The sequence below is a fragment of the Podarcis pityusensis genome, assembly GCF_964106645.2.
Source record: "Podarcis pityusensis genome assembly, chromosome: 6".
NCBI lineage: Eukaryota > Metazoa > Chordata > Lepidosauria > Squamata > Lacertidae > Podarcis > Podarcis pityusensis.
In genome coordinates, this window is record NC_138030.1 from 41,186,084 (window position 1) to 41,208,982 (window position 22,899).

The window sequence follows — 22,899 nt, forward strand, 5'->3', positions numbered from 1 at the left end:
CTTGTTTAGTGCAAATCTGGTATACCCTAACCTGAAAAACATGTCAAGTTTCAAAAAAGGGAGAAAATTATACTTAATGGACCTATGAGTGGGCAGATACATAGCGAGCCAATCAACACAATATACAAGAAGCTGGATGCCAATGTCAGTAAAATAAAAACTTGAGAGCTGCTTAAAATCTGAAATTATTATGGCAAGCAAGGTGGTGGTGGTGAAAATGATTGCTTATCAAATAAGTATATTTAAAGGTAAAAATAAACCTCAAGTAAAGCAATCTACTTTGCAAAAGACCCAGCAATGCCAAACACAAACAGTTACTGGCATGTTAGTCAACTTTGAAACCTGTTAATATTGGATAAAATCGTGTCACAAACATATATTTGAGAATCAGAAAGAGAGAGAGAGAGATGGAGACAGAGAGAATGAAATACTATTATTGCCTAAAAACTTGAATGGGTTAAAAAAATGATGATTAATTTTAAAATATAAAAACTTAAATTATTATTATTTATTAAATTGGTATACCACCCCATACACACAGGTATTTAGTTGAAAAATAACTAAATTATAAATACTAAGTTTCTCATAATCATCTAGTTTGACATTAAGTAATGAGGCTACAGGCATGCTCGTCCACCCTTGAATTTATCAACTAGCCTGGTTGCTCTAGGCAACAAGGAATTCCATGCAGGCAAGTGAGTGGGATGGCCAATGGTGGAAGAACTACTGTACATCTCCTTTGCCAAACCCAAGGAGCCTATTGAGGTTCTCTCTCTCTCTCTCTTTTTTTTTTTTTTTTGCAAACTCATAATTTGTGGTGGTTTAGTTACAGTGTTGTGTTAACTCTACAGTCAATCTCTAACCGCATGTCTTCTACCCAATAAAGATGGCTTTTATATGTAAATGAAAAACCAAGCTGATCGTTTCTCACTAATGGAGATTTACACTCCACCTACCAAACATAGGCACTTTATCTTCACCAGATGAAAATAAACTGCTTTAGTCTGCCCAATAACAATGAGTCCTGCTTTGATCTATCAGCCATAAGCACTTCATTTTTGTTTGCTACTCCCCCCTCCCACCGCCCCGTGAGGGTGCGGCTGGGCCAAGTGAAGCAGAAAGGAGCAATACTGGAAAGAAGAACTGAAGTCCACATTGTACGGGTGTGAAGGTTCCTACATTTCTATCCTTAGGATACAGTCATAAACACATTTACTTGAAGAAAGCCCCTTTGAAGTCAAGGCTACTTGCTTCTAAGTAAACATGCAGGATTGTGCTGTTAACCTTGCAAACTGTCATCTGCATAGTTTCAGAAAGTATCTATATGGAAATATTTTAAAGAGATTCTTTCTATTGGTAAAAGAAAAGAAAAACATGCAAAATGCATATTGTTTGACTATGGGAGGCAAGGCTTGGTTGCAAAACTGAAACAATAGTATAATTAATGCTCTGTTTCAGACATAGGGAAGTTGTTGTTCTCCAAACATTGTTGGACTCCAGTTCCCATCAGCCCCAGCTGATATGGACAGTGATCAGGGATGATGGGAGCTGGAGTCTAACATCCAGAGGGCTACATTTCCCCTATTCCTGCTTTAACTAGTTGTAAATGAACATGGTCTACTGGTCAGATCTGCATCACACTTTAGGAAATATGAGACGAAATATAAATGGGAAACTTGATTCAATGACAGTCTTTTCCTTGCTTATTTAAATAATTTGAATCGCCTTAGTTTAAATCAGTCCACCCTGTCTAAAATTAGCAACTGTATGCCAAGAGTGATGCTTAGCCATTGGTACCTTCAAACAACCTGCTGGATAAAGATATCTTTTAGACCCAAATGATGCAACTAACTATTTTGAAAAACAATGCAAGATATATATGATACCCCTGAACTGCTTTTCTGCAATGCACTCATTATTTAAAAATAATACAGCTAAATCCACCATTCTTGAATATAAATACTCAATTTAACACCAATAAAACATAATGGAAACGTTAATACATAGGACAGCACTGCTATTTAAAAATGTGGCTGGGGTAAAAAGGAAACACATTCAAATCATTTGAATACATTTGATGAACAACAAAGGTTATTAAAAGCTCATTCTTCCAGTATTTGCCCTGAAAAAAGTACTTAATAGAAGCTTAAAGGAAAGCTGACTATAGAATAAAATCGAGAGGTTTTGCATAAAAGCTGCTTTGCAATTCTTGTTATCAGCTGTTCCTTTGAAACACACAATCCTTTTAAAATGTCTTTTATAGTAGGGAAATCTGTATTCTCACATAGCAGGAGAAATAATTTATGGTAAATCATTTCACAAAGGAGAAGCAGTGGGAAATGACGTGGAATCTTTTATCAATGTTATCTTGCACCTTTTGAAAAAAGAGAGTATGCCTACAGTACAGGGAGAGGCTAGGGTCTGGGGAAAGAAATGAAGACTTGAAATGTTTCACATGAGGCAGAGATGCAAAGGACAGGCAGCATGAGGCTCTTGTACTTATTTATTTCATAAAATTTATACTCCGCTTGATTGTTAAAAACTCCAAGCGGTTGTACTCCCTGTCGCTTCCCAGCATCAATGTCACTCCAAAAGCTGTTGTGTGGACATTCTAAATCATGTGACTAACTTCATGTGGAGATGTCTTCTGAATCCAGTGGAAAGCCTACATTTCTCAGATCTTCCCCTGATGTGTGGTCAGGACTGGCAGGGGAAGCAACAGCTGGAGTGGAGCCAATGGGTGCTCTCCTACTTCACACAGTGTTAATTGCACAATTTAGAACTCCCACATGGAACTTCACAAGTAGTTTTGATAAGGATTTTATATGGCAATGGGACATGATTAAGAGAGCTACTTTTGTGGGACGGGGAGGGGGCATATTTAAGAGGCTGCAAATGATTCTCGCTCAATTTACAGCAGGCCAAGACCTCACACGTCAAAGGTTGGTTTTTATACAGGCGTGCATGGATTCTGAAATACTCTTGAATGCGGCTCCTATGTCCAGCTTGGCAGGGCACACCTCTCTCACCCCAGTTACACTGGCATCATGTTCTCACTTACCTTCATTCAGTGGAAGTGGTGACTCCCCCGTGGCAGGCTCACCTTCCCCAATCTGTGTCCTGCCACGCAGGTTGAATCTATAGCGTGATATGGGGTCCGTCCTCTGGAGTATAAACTTTGTCTGATTAGGAGAGAAGTTTTCCACCATTGTTCTGCCACTTTTGGATCCATTAACTGGAGAGAGAGGCAGGCTGTGTAGGCTTCAGTCTTGTTTTGAGAAACATGCTATGCTATGCATCTCACCATTTCTCAGTCTAGGCTTACACCTGACAAAAGCATTGGCTTTGTTTAAAATGGGTCATGTTCATTTTAGAGGACTTTTAAGCAAAAACGGCTGGGGAATGTTATGCATTCAAGAAGGAAGAACTTTAATTAAGCTAATTAAACTTTTAGCTCCCATGTAGGCCAAAGATAAAACACCATGTTAGTTTTGCAGGGGCTTTCAAGTCAGGGATTTGTTATGGTGGAGAGCTTTTGCACTAATTATTTGAGCAAAAACTACATTGTTCATCCATTTTCTAACAGTTAGGGGCAGGAGATTTTAGGAAGTTAGATGCATGCTTGTTCAAATTCTATCAAGGGGTGGGAAGGAGGTACATTTTCAGGTGCCACTGGCCATATTCTTGGAAATATCTTCTTATGTCAATAACATTTAACTAAAGAATCAAAATGATCAGTAAGAAAATTTGTCACATGTGTCTGGAAATTAGCCTGTTAGTGATTCCTATGAAATCCTCCTGCACTAAGATATGCAATTCACCTCCCAAAGAAATTCTAAATCCTGAATTCCTGATTTCCCCTCCACTGATTTATTAGTATTGTTTTTTCTAATTCCAGATAAATTAGATTCTAAATCCTGGTTAATAAAGAGACAACAAACAAAAACAAGCACAGGACATACAGGCTTGGTATCTAAGGGTGTATCCAATAAGAATGCCATTGGGGTGTTCAGGGTGTTCCCATTCCATAGTGATGGTTTCCAGGTTTGGTTGGCGGATTCGGAAATACCTTGGGGGGCTGGGTGCTTCAGGGAAAGATGGGTCCAAGAGAGAAAAGGGAAGAGGAAAAAGACGTATAAGGTAAGGTAACTTAGAAGGCAGACTGGTCAAGAGTATGCATATAGAAAAGTTTGAGTCTGGTGGCATGGAGAACTTGGTAGGAGCTGTATAAGATGCAGTTTCAGTGCAACACAATCATGCCTGCATATCCATTAACAGGAACCTATCCTACTGTTTCTTAGTTGTACAAATTTAGTCGTTGGTGCACATGTTGTGCTTCCTTCTGTGGGCTAAGCCGCTCCTATGAGCTTGTCTATTGCCAGATGCAGTTTTCATATAATTAAAAACCTACAGTTCTTACCCTTGCCTGGAACTGTACAGATAACCTAATATGTAAGTGGATTTCATCATTCTATCTCTTTGGGATGGTGCCTTCTTGGCCCATTTGCTTTCATCACAGCTAAAGTCCCTCACCATAACCAGCTCTGTTTCCTATGCTCAAAGCACACAAGGCTTATCTGAGCACAAATCACAACACTCAACTTTGAGCCACATTTTATCCATGATGCTTCATGCAACCAAAGCCAAGGCCATCTAAGTCCTATTGATGTTGATGTGAGAGTTGAGAGGTGGGGGCTCACAAGCAGGGTATTGCAGTATGCAGGAAGAGGCTGCTGGGGAAAGACCCTCTCCTGCCATGCCCTTCACGGGCAGGTATCTGGGTCAGAGAGTAAAAAAAGACAGCTTCACAAATGATGTCAAGAAAATTGCTTTTATAAAGGTAGTTTCCGCCCATGCTTCTTGAAAAGACTGCTTGGAAGGAAATTTCCTTGATAAAGGAGATTTGCTCAAAATGCATTAGGAACTGAATCATTTGTGAAGCTGTTTCTTTGTGTGGGTGTTTGGTCTTTTCCTACAGATGTTTTTAATCCTCCTTTGCCTGCTGCCTGGATGAGATCCACATATGTGTGGAACTGCTGACTGACCGGATGGATGCAGGGCTCTCACCTCCCTGCATTACAATGAAATGGAATGGATTTTTAAAATTCCTTTCCAATATGCAGCTGGTCAGAGTTTTATGCTGAAACTTCCAGGGCTTACCAGTATAATTCTATGCATAGCAAAAGATCATTTAGCAAGTAGGTAAGTATGGGACGCGGGTGGCGCTGTGGGTTAAACCACAGGGCCTAGGACTTGCCAATCGAAAGGTTGGCGGTTCGAATCCCCATGAAGGGGTGAGCTCCTGTTGCTCGGTCCCAGCTCCTGCCAACCTAGCAGTTTGAAAGCATGCCAAAGTGCAAGTAGATAAATAGGAAGGTAAATGGCGTTTCCGTGAGCTGCTCTGGTTCACCAGAAGCGGCTTAGTCATGCTGGCCACATGACCTGGAAGCTGTACGCCGGCTCCCTCGGGCAATAAAGCGAGATGAGCGCCGCAACCCCAGAGTCGGTCATGACTGGACCTAATGGTCAGGGGTCCCTTTACCTTTTAAGTACACTCAAGCAGTGGACCCAGTTCAAGCTTCTGTGTGATACATATAAATGCACAATTTGGCTCATTAGCAAGGCAGAAATCAGATTTCATTCAATCCAGTTACCAAAACCAGCAACAGCTGGGGGGGGACCCCAGGATTTCATTTTCTAAAAATTACAACTGGAATGAATTCTTGGAAGAATCTTCAAGAACAAAGATATCTGTCTGGTGTGCAATTCTGTGGTTTTAAGTATCTCTAGAATCATAAAGGCGCTGGTGCTTATCAGTCAAAGCATGGTCCATTAGAGTGATATGAGATGGCAACTGTAAACATTAAAGAAGCTTTCACTGCTAGTTATGAGAACTGATGAAAAGCTATTGATCTAGCTGTGAAAGCAAATACAGGCAGTACTCTCAATTCTACCATAAAATCTATCCTTGAGTATGTTAAGAATCAGATGGAATTTGTAGAGTTAGGTAGTAATTGCAACATAAAACCCTTCCATAGATCATACTGCCACGTGCGGCAATGGATCTCACGACTGCTCCAATTTTACAGAATAAAGCTAAGAGAGACTTGTCTGAGAATACATAAGAGGACAAACAGTAGAGCTAGAAATAAAGCCTGGTGTCAAAAGTCAGTGCATCGTGCTCTGCCCAACTCACCAATTTTCAGTTAGTTTCTTTGTGCATTCATTTGTCTATCATAATCTATTATGTATTATGAGTCTGAAGCTGGTGAAAAACAATCCCATAAATCAGAACAGCCTCAGTCCTTAGGGCTTCACTGTGTTGTCTTTTGCTTTGCTCCACACTGCAGGAGCACACAGTAATCTGGCATCTGAAGCCAGCCTAACTATTCATTTCAAGTGGAAAATCCTTTTTGAAGTCTTTATCAGGACCGATGACATAGAACCTAAGGAGCTCTAAGGCTCTCAATAAAACCGTGTTCTGTTCTACCTTCTTATTTCACACATAAAAGCATGGGATTCTGCCAAGCTGGGCCAATATTATGCAGAGACCTACCTCCTTCAGGCATTGTGAACTCCAGAGTTTCACTTCGAGGCCCATCTCCTCTCCCGTTGACTACAACCATCTCCAGTTTGTAGTTGCTGTAAGGAAACAGTCGGGACACTATGCCCCGTGTCCGGTCTCCAGTAAAACCCATAGACTGCTTTTTCTTAGAGACCCATAGATTCTTCAGCAAACTACTTTCTCTCCAGAAGTAGGCCTTCAAGAAACATGCAAGGTGAGTGATGTTTTTCCCATTTGAGTATTAACTGGATTTCAAGGACAAAGTCACTATGGATCTTCTTCCACGCAAGGATTAGTTTGATCTCACCAACCATTCCACAGGGGAGGAGGAAGTCAATACTGTTTATTGCTCATTTTACAGATGGGGAGACAGAGACATATGGAAGCTGACTCTTGGTCAAGACCATTTAGGCAGATTATGCAATGGCTAACAAAGAACTGCCCCCTCAGCAAAGACCAGGCTTCTAGGCTTCAAACTGCAGTCTTCCCTCATCTCTCACTGATTATTATTATTATTATTAGTAGTGGTAGTAGTAGTAGAATGAAATTTTAATTTGTCAAGAATCACTCATGGCCATATATATATACACATAACCAGACTCCAGTACAGAGGCAGAAACAAAACAAAAAAATACCCTATGAATGAAAATTCTCAGATCTGAGAAATGTGCAAATGCTTTAAATATATTTTATTTTATTATTTATTTTATTTATTAGATTTATATCCCACCCCTTATCCAAAGATCCCAGGGCAGTGATATAAATCAATTTTGAAAGAAAGTATTTTGCTGCTGATTTGTGTGAGGTTTTGCTTGTTTTCTGTTTGGTAAGACAGAAAACAGAGAGAGAGAGAAAAAAAACATGAACTTGAGGACAGAACATGTTTGGTTTTCTGGAGACATTTTTTATTATCCCTGAGCACAATCCTTGAATTCTGACTAGGCCGAAACAGAACTTTAGTGTATTGATTAATGACATGCTAAATACACACTGGGGATGACATAGAAGTCAGGGGAAACTGCTCTAGGAGCTGATTTTCTTAACCACATTAAAAACAGTTTGTTGGTTTTGTTTTATAAGCAGAAAGACCTCATAAGATAGCAGCTACTTGGAACTCTCTGTTTCTAACTGACTGAGCAATAACTGGATGTTCACAACTAGGGGAGCTTCCAGACAGGCTGCTCATTCAGAAAAAAATATACTGGTATGTTATCTCACTTTCTAGTGCAATTACTCTGTTACTTTTCTCACTGAAAAAGAAAAGTAATTGACAAGTGTTCTAGAAAGTATGGAGTAACAGCCACTATCCAGCAACCTTGTAGAACCTCCATACAAACATATCAGCATGAATGCTCAATGAACACCTGGTCTAGAAGTTCCCTAGAGATGTCTAGAATGTATAGTGTGTAATTTGGATATGATTGGCTAGGAAGGTATCTGATGTGTTGCCCTATGAATGATCAGAATGTTACATGGCTTCTAATGCTTATGGGAAGCACATTTTTACCGTCCAAATGGTAGAAAAATATCTCTCAATAGCACAACTTTAGAACATGAAATACAACAGGTTAAAAAAATGTGCCAGTCCATAAGAAGGGAGAATCTAAATTGTAATAAATGCAGAGATCAAATTTATTTTTTGCACATGAAATGAAGACTTTTTTTTTGCTTTCAATTCAAGGCTAAGTACAAACTCATGATTTTGAATCAGGAAGAAGCCAATTAACATTCAAATGATCAAAACAGGCTTTCTTCAAAATAGGGGATGAAGAATTGCTAAAATCAAACTTGGATTGGATTCCCTATTGAAAAAGAGCAATTAAAAAAATGCTTTGTCTCTCTGGTCTCCCTTCCTCATTCCCCCAGCCCTACCCCCCCCCCCCCCCCGCAAAGCAACCCTTCAAAACAAATCACATAATTATTTTTGGGGTGGATTCTTGGAGGAAACCACAATTGGCACACTAATTTAAAACTGCTTAAATTTCAAGGAAAAGGCTGGTCTCCTTGCCTAAGCTCTTTGAAGTGGGTGGAGGGGATATATACAACTGGTAATAATATTTTGGTTTCTGTATCTCAGCAATGCCCTTACATATCTGTACTTTATCACCCGCCCACCAACACAACTGCAAATACTTATTGTTTACATAATAATAGTCTTCAATGCCATTTAGCAATTTCTGGGTGTTTCATGTCATCTCCATTGTGTAAAAGACAATGTAACCATCAGTCATCATTAGTGTTGGGTGTTAGCCACATTAATGTGATTGGGTTTGGGTTTTGCTCACTCTGTATTCCTTAAGTTGTCCCTGGACGGTTTCCGGGTACACTCTACTCCATTGCAGGCTGATTGCTGTGCTGTTTACAACTTTGAGTCTAATATCAGTGGGAGCGGCCTTAGGATCTAAGTTGCCAAGAATAAAGCAAAGCAGATATTAAGCATACACAGAAATTTGAAGAAAATCCCCATTTCCCTCCCTAGTGCTGCAGTGGTTTACCCAAGAAAATCATGTAAACAGGAGGCTGCTCTTAAACATTGCTGCCATCATGTGGAGATATAAAGCAATTTCAAGTGCACATTTTTGACAAGCGTTTGCATGATGGCGGGATCCATTCTACTCTGGTGCCAGTTTCCTGTATTTCTCACATTTCTCTTTTCTGCCTACCTCACCAGTGCACTCACAATGTTACAGTGCCCTCATAGGTTTTCACAGTTCACCTGACAACAGAAAACTGCCAACTCTTGAGATTTATACAAATGCCTTTTAAATTCAGAGGTGTTTGATTCACAACAAATCAAGTTCATGCTGTACCCATAAAATCATTTACAATTGAAAGTCCCCACAAGCAGTAGTAAGCAATTTCAGATGGAGAAATGCCCATTTAAGAGGAGAACACCTCACAGCACAGGCAAGCAGCAGGTCTTAAATTTCAGCTTCAGAACTGTCTCTTTGAGAGAGATTTGCAGAATATTGATATGGCAAATATTTCCATAGGAACCGTTGAGGTACATTTCTTTATCCAGCAGTTGTTAACCCAGAGAAAAGTTACTCCTGTTGCAGGGAACAAGTGCAGAAACATTTTGTCCATAGCTTTAAGGAGAGTTGGTGGCCTGACAGAGACATATTTGACTCCAGGTGTTGTTGTGCTGCAACTCCCTTTACCCTTGACCATTAAAAGCACTGAGATGGGCCAATGCAGTCCAACAACACACCTGGAAGGTACCATGTTGGGTATCAGTGGTTTAGAAACTTGTTCCTTCTCTTGGCACTTCTGTTTAAACAGATATTACTGATTTTTGAAACAGTTCCAAAGCCCCCGCCCCCTACAAAACCTGTTTATAAGATAGAACAGTGGGAAAGTATACATGCCATGAACAACCAAGCTTGTTTCATATCACTCAGTGCCATAAAAACAAACAAACCCCACACAACCACTCTGCCCTAAGTAAAAGGCGGTATGTGATTAAAGAAGTTTCCAGGGAAGAGTTTGGCCTATTGAGTGCTTAGTCATCTACAACCAGAATTTGAAAATGTCTGCATTGTACTATTTACAGGAGTTATAAAGTTCTTTACTTTATCTCATTGGTAAAATAGATTCTACTTGTTGTTACTGCATCCACTGTAGCTTCTTATTGTTCAAAATACCAATGCAGATTATTGCCTTGCTTGTTATTCATTTCCTTTCCCCCCCTTTTTAAAAAAGCGCTTTCCTCTTTAAACAGCAAGGAAGCTACCCCAGCAGGATGAGAGGCTTCCTGGTAAGCAGGCTGGCTGGGCTACAGAGCAGATGGGAGGAAAAACCTGCTTATGTATTTTCCCATTCCCTGGGGACAGGATATGATGCTCAGGCCAATGAGGAGGGAAACAGCTGTTGCTGGAAAGTGTTTCCTGTGGCTGAACACCATGTGGTGGGGGACAGCTGATTTGCTCTTACTGCCCCTTCCTCCAGGGCTGGGTAGAGCACAGATAATAGAAAAAAGTGTAGATAACAAAAGACAAAACAAAATGAAAAAAGTCTACCACGCAACTGACTGGATGCAAGTTTACATACAATGTATCTGGATAGTTTGAGAACAGTATTTCAGTTTGCAGTGAACATAGGGCTGCCATATCTGGGAAATAGCATCCAAGCGGAATTTACAAAAAATGGAAAAAATGTGCAGGGAAAGCTGGGTATATGGCAACCCATTCTTTTTGGTGGTGAATTTCTTTAAAAATAGCTCAAAAACTTCAACTTTTTGGGGAGATTTTGAAAAAAACCCCCCAAAAAACTCAACAATTCCCCCCCCCCGAGCTCAACAACTTTTGTGTCCGGATTTTCACTTTTTGAAATATGACAACCCTAAGTGAACAGTTACATTTTAATTGGAAGAAAACCCAGATACCATGTTGTATTTCTTTCTGCAGACTACTAAGTTGAGGATGATGGCATTTCTTCATCCTCCCCCCTCCCTGCCCCCTTGTGAACTGCAGCCATGAAGGATATGCACAACTGAAAACATCATCAACAGAATCAGTTTACCCATTTTCTCACCTTCCCCACTGCAAATGGTTAATTAATTAACACAGCATTGATGTGTGAACTAGTTGCGATTTCTGGTGCAGCAAAATTTTACTATAAAATGGATTCCCCACTCCCATTTACACACTGTGACCTTACATACAACCTGGAAGGAAGGGTTGCTCTACTTATTAATAGGAATAGAAGTGAATTCTGTGATCGTTCAAGGTGATAAAACTTTGATAAGCAAGCACTTTTTGAGAGGCTGGCTACGCTGTCCTTGGTCCTGAAAAAACAAGTCATTCATAGTTGCTTGCAACTGTTAATTAGCTGTATTTTGCAAAGCAAGAAAGGAGAAGCCACAGTCCTTTTCTGTCACAGTCCTTTTCTTCCCATTGTATTGCAGCACTTTTTCTTTCTTACATCCCTCCTTTCCTACCTCATCTTCTCCCCTCCCCCACTTACTTTGCCTTTCTATTTCTTTGTTGTTGCAAGTTATTTTTTACATTGTTAATGTGTATCTATAAAAATTACACAGAAAAAATTCATTTTAAGAACAGCACGTGGAAGTGTATGACACCATTATTTGCCTTGCTTTGCTAGAGCCTTCTGAACACAATCCACAAGGTGATTTTGACCAAGAAGGCCTGTAAGAACCTAGAGCAGGCTTCCTCAACCTCGGCCTTCCAGATGTTTTGAGACTACAATTCCCATAATCCCTGACCACTGGTCCTGCTAGCTAGGGATCATGGGAGTTGTAGGCCAAAAACATCTGGAAGGCCGAGGTTGAGGAAGCCTGACCTAGAGTAAAGATGCTAACAAGATTGTGGCACGACACAGTAAAGAGGCAACCCCTAAAATCAACTGAGATTTCTTCATAAACCAGGTTTGTACATATTGACTTGACAAGCAGGGCATTCTAGATTGATCCCTCTCTCTTTACGCCCTGGTAGAACATAGTAGAATATACCTGACCTCCCTAGATACTCACCCAATTTTCAGGAGGCATTTGAACACCCTTTAACTTGGGTTGCCAATTAAAAAACAACCACTTCCTTCTGATTTTGATCACTAGATATCTACTTCTAAACCTTGTAACCCGACAGAGCCCTTGGCATGTGTTACACTGCTAATTCAAAGTGAATAATATATTTTTGAGAGTTGGCTTATTCAGCAATTCTTTTAGATGATTGCTGGAGAACCACAATGACCAAAACAAACATCACATATAGATTTAACTTCAATGCCTGGCAATCACTTTTGTGACTTGTAGACCTATCTGGCAGCTGCTGAAGGGCATAATTCACTTGGTGACTATTGATTTTGTTTTGGAATATGATTTCAGAACAGGGGGAGAGAATCTATGGCCCTCCAGATGTTGTTGGACTCCAATTCCCATCAGCCCCAGCCACCCAGCGTATGACCAATGTTGAAGGATTCAAGTTGTAGTCCAGCAACATTCTGAAGACCATAGGTTCTCCACCTCTGCTACAGAACATAGCAGCAGAGGATATGATTCATGTGTCACTTCTGAATTTTGTTATGGAATAATAAAAGGGGATTATAGTTTGAGGACTCAGGTGAATTTCTTATGTTCTTGAGAACATTGGGAATAATTCCAGCATGAAACTTTCTTTAAGAATCATAAACTGTGGGAGCTAAAATCAGGCAGAGAGCACCAGGCTGATGATCCAAGCACTGTAACTCTGATCTCACTGCATGGTTGTATCCTAGAGTCTACTGGTTCTCAGCATGTCTGGGACTGCCGCACAGATAAGTGGACACCTGTTTCCAAGCTGCCTTTAGCAATGATGCTGGCCATTGACCAAGACTCCCGTGTAGGTTTGTTTGTGAATAAAACCGCTACCATATGGTGTGTTAACAGTCCCTATTCCCTCCACCAACAGCATACTGCAAGGTACGAATGTTCAGAAGTCTCCGAAGCATTTAAGTCTACATGATCAATGCTTCCTCCTCCCTTTTAAAACACAGCAAAAGAATGAACCTCCTGTGGAGCAATAAATATATGAAATGAATAGGAGTAAAAGTTATGGAAGATGGATGCCTTTTAAAGGTGGAATGAAGCACTTCTACATTCCAGTGATTGTAATGGAAAAGGTTTAAGCCTGTGCTTAACTCTCCTGATGAAATCAGTGTAAAAGTGAATACGGATTTGAGCCCAAGTATCCACAATTTACATCCAACACTCTCTTGTATTTATCCATGTAACTTTTTATTTATATCCCCATTCACATGAATGTTATTTATCTACTTACTTACTTACTTACTTACTTACCTTTGTTAGCCAGACAATGAAGCTGGTGACTACAGCTGGTTCATATAACCTCTCCGAGTCTGTTCTAGACCCATAAGATGGAATAATATCTTTTTCTAACCTCAAAATGCTGAGGCAGCCTAGTAACTATATTGTCTGCTGCTGTTCTGCCTCTGATATAGTGTGTTATTCATGGTTGGCATGTTTTGTTGCTTTTCATGTGTGCTGTTAGTTTGCCTTGAATATTCTATTAATGCTTTAAATAAAGAAGATATGTGTGTGTTTTAAATAGATAAGAGATGGAAATATAAATCTTCAAGAAAAATGAGTTAATTTGAAGTTCATGGGCATGCAAGCTAAATGGTCTCTTGGGGCACTCCAGAGACCTCTGAAGTTTCTACATGTGTGTTTCATTCTCCAAAGTGCCTGGCACTGGAATTCAATGCCTCCTGTTAACAGAGCCAATCACATAAGATCTTGGATTGCAAGACCGCCAGTGGTGGAGCCTTTTTTGGTACCCCAAACTCTTTACATCTATGAGAATACTCACAATCTTCCCCCGAGTAGCCAATGACGGTCTCAGGTTCCATAGCAACCCCATAGTCATTTTTGGCCTGCACTTTGATCTCGTAGGGTGTATAGATGGGCGTCTGTGTGACAGTGAACTGGTTGGTGTCACCCTTTACCGTCCTGTTGTTCCAACTCTCCCGGGTGTCTCTTCTTCTCCATTTCACAATGTACTTGAGGTTGGGGCCGTAAACTTGGGTTGCATTTAGCGGCTTAAAGGATACACAAAAATTAAGAAATCCATTATTACTCTTGTTAATTTTGAACATCAGCTGCTATCCCTGCCACCTGAACAGTGTTTCTGTGACTCCAGAGGATACAGAATCATAGATGAATCTAAAAACAAACAGGACTAACAAGCCCATGGTGTCATAAGCTTTCATATGCTAGAGTCTACTTTATCAGATGCATGAAATGTTGCCCTCCATTGGCAGATTCTCCCTCCCTCCCTCTGTATGGGTGTTTTCAAGCTTTCCTCTTAGCCTTTATGGACTCTAGCCCACAAAAGCTTATACCCAAATATTCAGCCTGAGTATTTACTGTGTCACAGGACACTCTGTTTTCACTGCAGCAGACTTTTCTGTGAACTGCCCTGAGACCTCTGGGTATAGGGCGGTATATAAATTAAAATTCTAATAATAATAATAAATATCACTTTGGAGATAACAAATGCAAAATGCATCCAGATAACTGCACAGTTTCCAATTATATGAATTGCACCAGCAACAAGTATACACATGGAGAGTTATTTTCTTGGACTTGCTGCAGGAATATTTGGACTGTTTGGCTTTGAGATATTGGATTGTGCATGCCATTATTATTTTGGCATTGTAAAGATCATTTAAGTATTAGAAGGTGTTGAATTTTTTTTGTACATTATTGTCAATGAATTTTTGTAAACCACATGCAGAGTTATTTAGCTTGTGATAAAATTTATTGCAGCAAAGGCCATGGAATGCAAACCTTGTATGCAAGAAAAGAATGTGCTATAAACAATAGCCCCCATGTTAACTCACCGTCCAGGATATCACCATGTTATTTTTGGCTGTTCCTGCTCCTTTAACTCCTGTGGGGTTAATTTCTGGACCTGAAATAAATTAAAACATGAAATTTGTTTTAAAGCATTGAATGCTACAACACAGCTACTGCAAGCTTTTCTATACCCTGCAATATTGCTAAAGGAATAATCTTTTTTTTTCCCACATAGGAAGGCTAGAACACAAAGGGGAGACCCACATAAAGCCTCTGCCAAAAGGAAAGACCTATGCAATTGCTATGGTACTAAAAAAGCTATTTGCAAAGCAAACTTTTAAGGTTACTATGACACTGGTGGTGTCAGTTGTTTAAAAAGCGCTTAAAACAAAGATGGGGAAACTATGAAGGGACATTAACCCCCTCAAAAAAGTCAGTGTGGAGCAGCGGCTCATGCTGGTAAGGCTAGAGAGAAAGTGGTTACAGTGTACAGCACTACAGAGAATTCCCTCTGTGTATGCTACCCTTTCTCTCTCTCTCCTTCTGTGTTTCTATTAACACTGGCCTGAACTAATCAGCTGCAGAGGCTGCATGGAATTTGGTCAAGGGCTGCTTATGGCCCATGAGGTCATGTTTCCCACCACATATTTAAACAAAGGGTTATGAGTAAATTAAGATGCACAAGAGCCTTACAACAGAAACATGCCTTCTTTGATGTTTTGTACAAAAAAAATATCAAAATCCAGCCCATCATTTCCCTAATTTGAGAAAAGTATTTATTTGTGAGGTTCCCCTTGCACTCCATGCACATCTACAGTCCAAAATCTTAAACTTAAAATACCAAGCCAGTACATATCTGTTAGGATCTCTGACAAAAGCCCATTAGCCTAAAGATACTTGGTTGACTCAGAAAAAGCTCAGGGCTGCTTCGTACATTACATCAGGGATGGGAATTCTGTGGCCCTCCAGATATTGTTGGACTTGACTCACATCCTCCCTAACTATTGGTCATGCCGGCTAGGGCTGATGGAGGTTGCAGCTTAGCAGCATCTGAATGGCTGCAGATTCCCTATCTCTGCATGACATGGATAAGATGCACCAAAAATGTTTTTATGTGTACACATTAAATCTAATGTAATGGGACAACATGACAAACAGGTGCATGCATGTATTTCACAGGCACACTTTCCAGGGAACTGAGACTGGCCACTACTGCTTGATGAGCATACATAGTGACGAATATGGGCTACCTAAAAAGGTAACGCTTGACAGAATCCACATTCTTAGTGTCTCTCTCTTTTATCTGTCCTTGTTCTTGCGTACATTACAATTGCATAATTTTATGTAAGTGTTCTTTTCCTTTCAAATATACCCACCCACTCAAGTCAAATAGCACTTACGTGCCCCATTCGTATGGTATCGCTCAGAAGGCAAGCTGGGGTAACTGCTTCCTACTTCATTCACAGCTATTACTCGGAACTGATAGTTGACGTAGGGTGCAAGGCGCAGGATAGCAGAGTTCACGCTTCCTGGGTAACGGGAATGGTTGTGCCAACTTCCAGGCTGGAATCTATCCTCTTCAAATTCCACAATGTAATCTAGAAGAGCAGAGTGTGAAGGCTTGCTAAAGTTGCGACATAATTATCGGCCAGCTGACTTTTAGAAAGGAAACCAAACCAAAGCAACACGGTTCACCTGTAGGGTTTCAAAGTAGAGGAACAAGTGCTGACCTGTGATAGGGCTGTTGTTGTCGTCACCAGGAATCCACGTCAACCGCACACTCCTTTCAGCGAGGTCAGTTAGTTCAAGATCACGAGGACGTTCAGGACGTGCTACAGGCAAAAGAATGCATGTAAGGTGCAGGTGTCCCTCATGGGCTAGTCCACTCAAGAGCTGGTGCTTAATATCTTTGGGTATCATGACCACTGATTCTGGGACCTTGCAGCATGAAGCAGAGAGAAGTCCACTAAGGCCATTTCCTCAGAGGAAGAATAGCCAGTATTGCATTTGGGGACCTCTTGGACACAGAACACAGCCCTGCCTCCATTGATGGACTCAGATTAGGAATCAGCCTTGCAGAAGTCAAAGGCTACGAGATCAGTGAAGGCCCTTTAACAACTCAGCCAGCTCCTCTACACAGGTGAAACCAACCATGCAACAGGTCTTACCAGCCTTCAGTTGGCTTCTGGCCTCGGCTGGGACATCTTCATAAAGCTACCTTGGTAGGAGAGCACTTCAGCCAACAGGGCTCACTTAGAACTATCCAAGGTTCTGTTTTTCTCTACCCTCTTCATAAGAGGGCCCTAACAGTTAATCCACATTCTTTGCAATGTGCAGAGCTTTACAAAGAAGGAACATAAATACAATGAAGGGCAAAAGTCACCTTGCAAAAATAAAAAGGAGGGTGAGAAACACCTCCCATCACTTTTAGCATCAGCCCCCAAAATTCATCCATGCAGACTAATTAAAATATTCTTCCTTTGCAGTAGGGGGCAACATCAACAACAATTTGTGCAACAGAAATCAAGATCCCCTACCCCAATGAGGTCCAATTATCAGGGATATTTGTCATGAGGTTTGGGCCAGCCAAAGTTATTCAACTTTCAGAGGCACTTAAATTTCATACCAAAGTCATTGCAATGGTCAAGCAACAGTGAATGTAAAAATTAATAATAATCAAAGTGGTAAATGGATCAGTAGTGATTACCTTTGGGTAGGGTCATACGGTTAACAGAAGAAGGAGCTGCAAAAATAGATATTAGCTATTTAGATGGTTAGTTCAATTCTTAAGCACAACTTGTTGCAGGGATACAATGTGCAGTGGCTGTGCCAGGTTTCAAGAAGCCCTGGGCAAGATGACTTCCAGACCCTCCTCCACCACTGAAACACTTTGTCTTCCTCTACCAGGAGGCCCTAGTTGCTTCCCATCTTCTAAATGGTGAGAAGGGAATGGACAGAACCCTAGTTCTTTCTTTTGCTTGGAGGAGGGGAAAGAAAGGAACCTGTCTGTTACCTTCCTACAACCAGGAAAGTTTAAAAGGAGGTGAAAGAATGGAAAAAAGGTAAAGGGACCCCTGACCATTAGGTCCACTCATGACCAACTCTGGGGTTGCGGCGCTCATCTCGCTTTATGGGCCGAGGGAGCCGGCGTACAGCTTCCGGGTCATGTGGCCAGCATGACTAAGCCGCTTCTGGTGAACCAGACCAGTGCACGGAAACGCCGAAAGAATGGATATCCTCCCACAAATACAAAAATTAGAAGTAAAAAGGACTCATCCTCCCCATCCCTTAACAAGCAGCAGGAAAGCAAATTAAGTTCCCTTTCCTAGTCTTTTTTCAAAACTTTTTTTATAGAGGCTGATGGATGCTTTGGCTCCAACATACCTGACAATCTCTAAAAGAACATTTTGGAAAAAAGTTTGCTTAGTGGTGGCACTTCCTCCTCTTGGTGGTGGAAGCAGTCAACACTTTAAAAAAACAACAAAACAAAACAAAACAGCAGAGCAAACAAGCTGCTGCATTCAGAGCAAAGCTCTGGATAGTTTTATCTTTCTTTTTAATTTCTCAGAGTGTTTATGGAGCCCACATGAAGACCAGAGGCACCTGGGTGGGTACAACTGTCTAGAGCATTGCTCCAAAGGCAACTGTGCACCAAACCCTGCTGTAAGGGTTTCAAAAAAGAAGAGTCAGGGACTACCATGGTGGTGCCCTTTGGGAGCACAGGGCACTTACCTTACCCTAAATCAGGCCATTGCTCAGTTATGTCTGCACTGACTCACAGTGGCTCTCCAGGGTTTCTGGCAAGAGTCACTCCCTGGAGATGCCAGGGACTGAACCTGGAAGCTTCTGCATGCAAAGCAGATGCTCTACCATTGAGCTACAGTCCTTCCTCTTGCAGTTGTGTCCCATGGCCCAGCCCTATCAGCACCACTGACTACAAGGACCAGAGTACCGACCTACAGGGAACCAGACAGAGGGCCTTCTCAGTAGTGCGCCCACCCTGTGGAACGCCCTCCCATCAGATGTCAAAGAGATAAACAACTACCTGACATTCAGAAGACATCTTAAGGCAGCCCTGTTCAGGGAAGTTTTTGATATGTAATGCTGTACTGTTTTTAACACTTGATTGGGAGCCGCCCAGAGTGTCTGGGGAAACTCAGCCAGATGGGCGGGGTATAAATAAATTATTATTATTATTATTATTAGTAGTAGTAGTAGTAGTAGTAGTAGTAGTATCACTGAATTTTCTTGGAAGACAGGCCCTACCAGCACCACTGCTATGCTCCTAAATGTATTCCAGTTATCCTCAATGTTTCCCTAACTAGCTCACAGACAAGACCGAAACACAAAAAATGCAGAGTTGTTTAAAATGTTTGCTTAGGTGTCAGGGACTTCAACATCTGGACAAAACTCAAGTGTACTTCATTAACTTCAGATTAACCAAAGGCCTGTGGGCCCTGCCTGGTCACTTGCAACAAGGAATGGAAGGATCTGTCCATTTCATTTCTCTCAGTTTCTCATCTTTCCAATTTTAAATTCAGTTTCCCACATTTCTGCAGCATTTTGTGACTTTTTTTTTTAATCCTCATGAAAATTAGCTACAGTTAGCAAGGTGCCCTGGTTAATTTTCAGATATCTGCTCAGAAAGGCCACTGAAACCTTTTTGGGTAACCTTTTACTTTAAAGACAATACAGGGTGTTAGAAATTGTTAAGAGTAACATTCCAAATTCAAAGGAATTTGTTATTTGTTTCATGGCCATTGCACATGGTACCTGTATGTGTTACTCTACAACACAGGAGAACAGGTATTAAAATCTGTCAAAATAAGCTGTCAGTCCCCCCGTGGACCTCGTCTCAAGCTCTGTAAACTTAAAAGGAATATCAAGTTACCCAGAACAGTGAGATGGGCTCTGGCAGTGTCTCGATCTAATTCAGTGCTGGCAACACAGGTGTAATATCCTTGATCTTTTTCAGCCACTCCATATATCGTCAGGCCATCTTCTTCTTTCTTCATCCTTTCACAAAAGGAAAACATCAGAAATAAATATACACACAGTAAGAATAATCTGACCCCGCAGCTTGCTTCAAGCAATGGCAGGACCAGCTGTAACAGCTATCTTGTGTATGTTTATTCATTTTAATTATATTTAGTATACTTTTATGCTTCCCTGCATCTTATAATCTAAGGGCAGGTTACAAACAAAATGCAAACATAAGAGATAAAATATAAAATGATCTAGTACAACAATTTTACGTTCTGTAACATGGATGGGTAAGAAAACAGTCTCTGACCTCTGGTGACCAAATCTTTGTCTGCAATTGAAACCCCCTTTGCAATGCCCTTCCATGTAACTGGGTAAAGGTGTCCGTCCACTGGTGCAGAACTCTCATTGCACCCACTGAATGTGCAGGAGATGTACAGACAGCGGGATCCTCAACAGTGGTAGCCTTCAGAAAGCTCCAAAATATGGTGTTTTGTGGGTAGGCTGAGCTAGTCCTGGATCTGCTAGAGCTCAAGCTGGCCCTCCTGCTATAATTTACCAGCACTGGGCCATATCCAGGCCAGTTCCAGGCTGACCCAACAATTTCCATGCACCTCCACCTTCCAACCTGGCCAGTATGAGCAACCAGGCTAGAGATACGGCAGTAGCTCCACCTCTCTATCACACCCTGCTGCTGTCGTCTAGACTTTAGATTCTCCTGCCAAGCTTTTAATTTCCAGTAAGAGGTAAGAAACACACCCACTGTTATTTTCACACAGTCTGCTACTTCTGTTGTATGTCAGAGTAAGCAATATTAACTGCTGCATAGAGACACCACCCCAAGGAACAATATGGCAACAATTGGCCATTCCAAGTTTATTTATACTGTAAGACACTAATTAACAAATTACATGGAAATAATATTATTCAGTATGGTAGAAGAAGAGAGTGATTCTGGCTGGCTTTGGCAGCACAGCTACCTTATATAAAGTCAGACTATTTGTCCATCTACAGATGGGGGAACCTTTGGCCCTGCAGATGTTGTTGGATTCCAACTCCCATCAGCCCTAACCAGCTTGGCCAATGATCAGGGATGATGGGAGTTATAGTCCAACAACATCCAGAAGCCCATGGCTTTCTCATCCCTGATCTAGGTCAATATTGTCTACTCTGGTTGGCAACAGCTCTCGAGGGTCCTATCACTTATCACTTGATAATTTTACCTGGAGATGTCAGGGGCAGAACCTGGGACCTTAAAACTACAGTCCCCCTCCCTGGAGAAAAGACAGCAGTACAGCTTACCAAGATGGCAAAATGATTTATTCCTTCTTTGTGTCCTCTGGATACATAAAATGTTAACATCTTGAGAAACATACAACCTATGAAAACGAAGACAGCACAGACCTGCTTCCAAAGTACAGGGGGGAATCATCCTTGAGCCAGGTGACCGTAAGTCTCAGCGTGGGGTCATGCCTAACCCGACACATTAGATGAACTGTGGAACCCTTCTTTGGCACAGCATCCTTTGGCCCATCTATGATCCTCGTTAGATCTGTGAAGAGTTATACAGTTATAAATCGTAAGAATGTAATTTTGGGGACTGTGCGAGTAGTCAGTCGAAGTCTAGTGGATGAAACCACAGTCACTTTGGGCAATGAGAAATAATTTAGTCAGATTGCAGAGTTCCTACAGATTTCTAGCTGCAATTCTTTTCCATACCGATAACTACACGTTTAAGAGTGATAAATCCTGTAAATGTTCTTTTATTCCATAGCAATGCCAACTTTCAATACACATGGTGGTGGTATCTGAGACGTGTACTTTTGTGCTATGGATCGATTTGATAAATGGCTGTTTTAGAAAAGCAAGTTACTGTATTTTTCCGTGTATTGGAAAAAGACACAGAAAAATCATGTCAAAAAACTGGGGTTGTCCAATACACGGATAGTGGCATGGGGGGGGGGGAGAGATGTTGCGTGCAGGGAGCTATCTGGGGGCACTGGCTGGTGGCGCACAGTTTCTCCTGATGCCGCTGTGCATGGGAAGCACTCCCTGGATCGTTTCCCACGCACAGCGGCATGGGGGAAGGTGCCCTCCAGCCAACTGGCTGGCTGGCTGGAGCGCAACTTTCCTTGATGCTGTTGCGCACGGGAAACCATCTAGGCAGTGTTTCCTGCCCACAGCTGCATGGGCAGAGAGGCTCAACAACTTTGGGCCATCTCCCCTCATTTTCTTAAAATGGAGTCCCCCCAAATAGGGGGGAGTCTTATATATGGGGGCATCTAATAGACGGAAAAGTACGGTATATCACAAATTCCAGTGGCAGGAACTGACCTGGTTTGGATAAGCTGTTTTAAATATTTCAGGTTACAGATATGTACTTCTCCAATATATTCACTGAGTCCCACTCTGCGGTCCCTCCAGAGTTCTCAGCATCTGCTTAGGGAGCCCCCAAAGGCAAGGACGCCCAATGCTGACAGAGTGTGTGACAGAGTGTGTCCCCTTTCAGCTCACCGTCTCCATTCGTACCTCTTCTTTTATCCCACCCTGTCTCCTTACTCTCTATAATCTTTATATTTCCACCTCCTTCTCCTTTATTTCTATCTTTCCTTTACCCTACCCCCCTCCACTTAACGTATGTTGCAAGGATCTACTGATTAGGTGGTGAAACAGGGTCAAATGACAGATCCCTCCTGTCACTGGAGTGTGGTGCATGGTGTTGGGAGTCCATAGCATTCCCATCTCTGTGGCCAAAGCTAGATAGCCTCTGTATCTTCTCATAATGAAACAGGTAAGCAGGATGGGAAATGAACCAACTCACAGGCCTTTAGGAAATTGTTGCTTAGTGTTAGTTTGGGGAAGTCTATCAGCTATAACTCAACAAGTGACAGAGGCCCACAGTCCATTTATTTCAGGAACACTCAATCAGTCACATCATAGCATGTATTGCTGCTTTCCCTCCTGGTTATACTTAAAGCTACCTTAAGACCCACTGAAGAGCACAGCTATTTAACCTTATGAGCATGAACTAAATATA

General features: G+C 41.4%; 1 protein-coding gene across 22 annotated transcripts in view; it reads right to left on the reverse strand.

Moving 5' to 3' along the window:
* The window catches only part of NFASC (neurofascin), a 173,662-nt gene that overhangs the window by 42,602 nt on the left and 108,161 nt on the right, over positions 1-22,899 (reverse strand). For 15 of the 22 annotated variants that reach the window (XM_081009970.1, XM_081009974.1, XM_081009976.1 and 12 more), the window contains 11 exons: positions 21,267-21,414; positions 19,771-19,895; positions 17,587-17,622; positions 16,610-16,711; positions 16,280-16,477; positions 14,924-14,994; positions 13,891-14,119; positions 8,851-8,966; positions 6,557-6,761; positions 3,963-4,085; positions 3,062-3,235 (listed from right to left, as the gene is read on the reverse strand). In XM_081009970.1, the coding sequence (XP_080866096.1) occupies positions 3,062-3,235; positions 3,963-4,085; positions 6,557-6,761; positions 8,851-8,966; positions 13,891-14,119; positions 14,924-14,994; positions 16,280-16,477; positions 16,610-16,711; positions 17,587-17,622; positions 19,771-19,895; positions 21,267-21,414 (1,527 nt within the window). The remainder of the gene's footprint in view (positions 1-3,061; positions 3,236-3,962; positions 4,086-6,556; positions 6,762-8,850; positions 8,967-13,890; positions 14,120-14,923; positions 14,995-16,279; positions 16,478-16,609; positions 16,712-17,586; positions 17,623-19,770; positions 19,896-21,266; positions 21,415-22,899) is intronic. The other 7 variants (XM_081009978.1, XM_081009966.1, XM_081009965.1 and 4 more) reach the window with 4 other exon arrangements.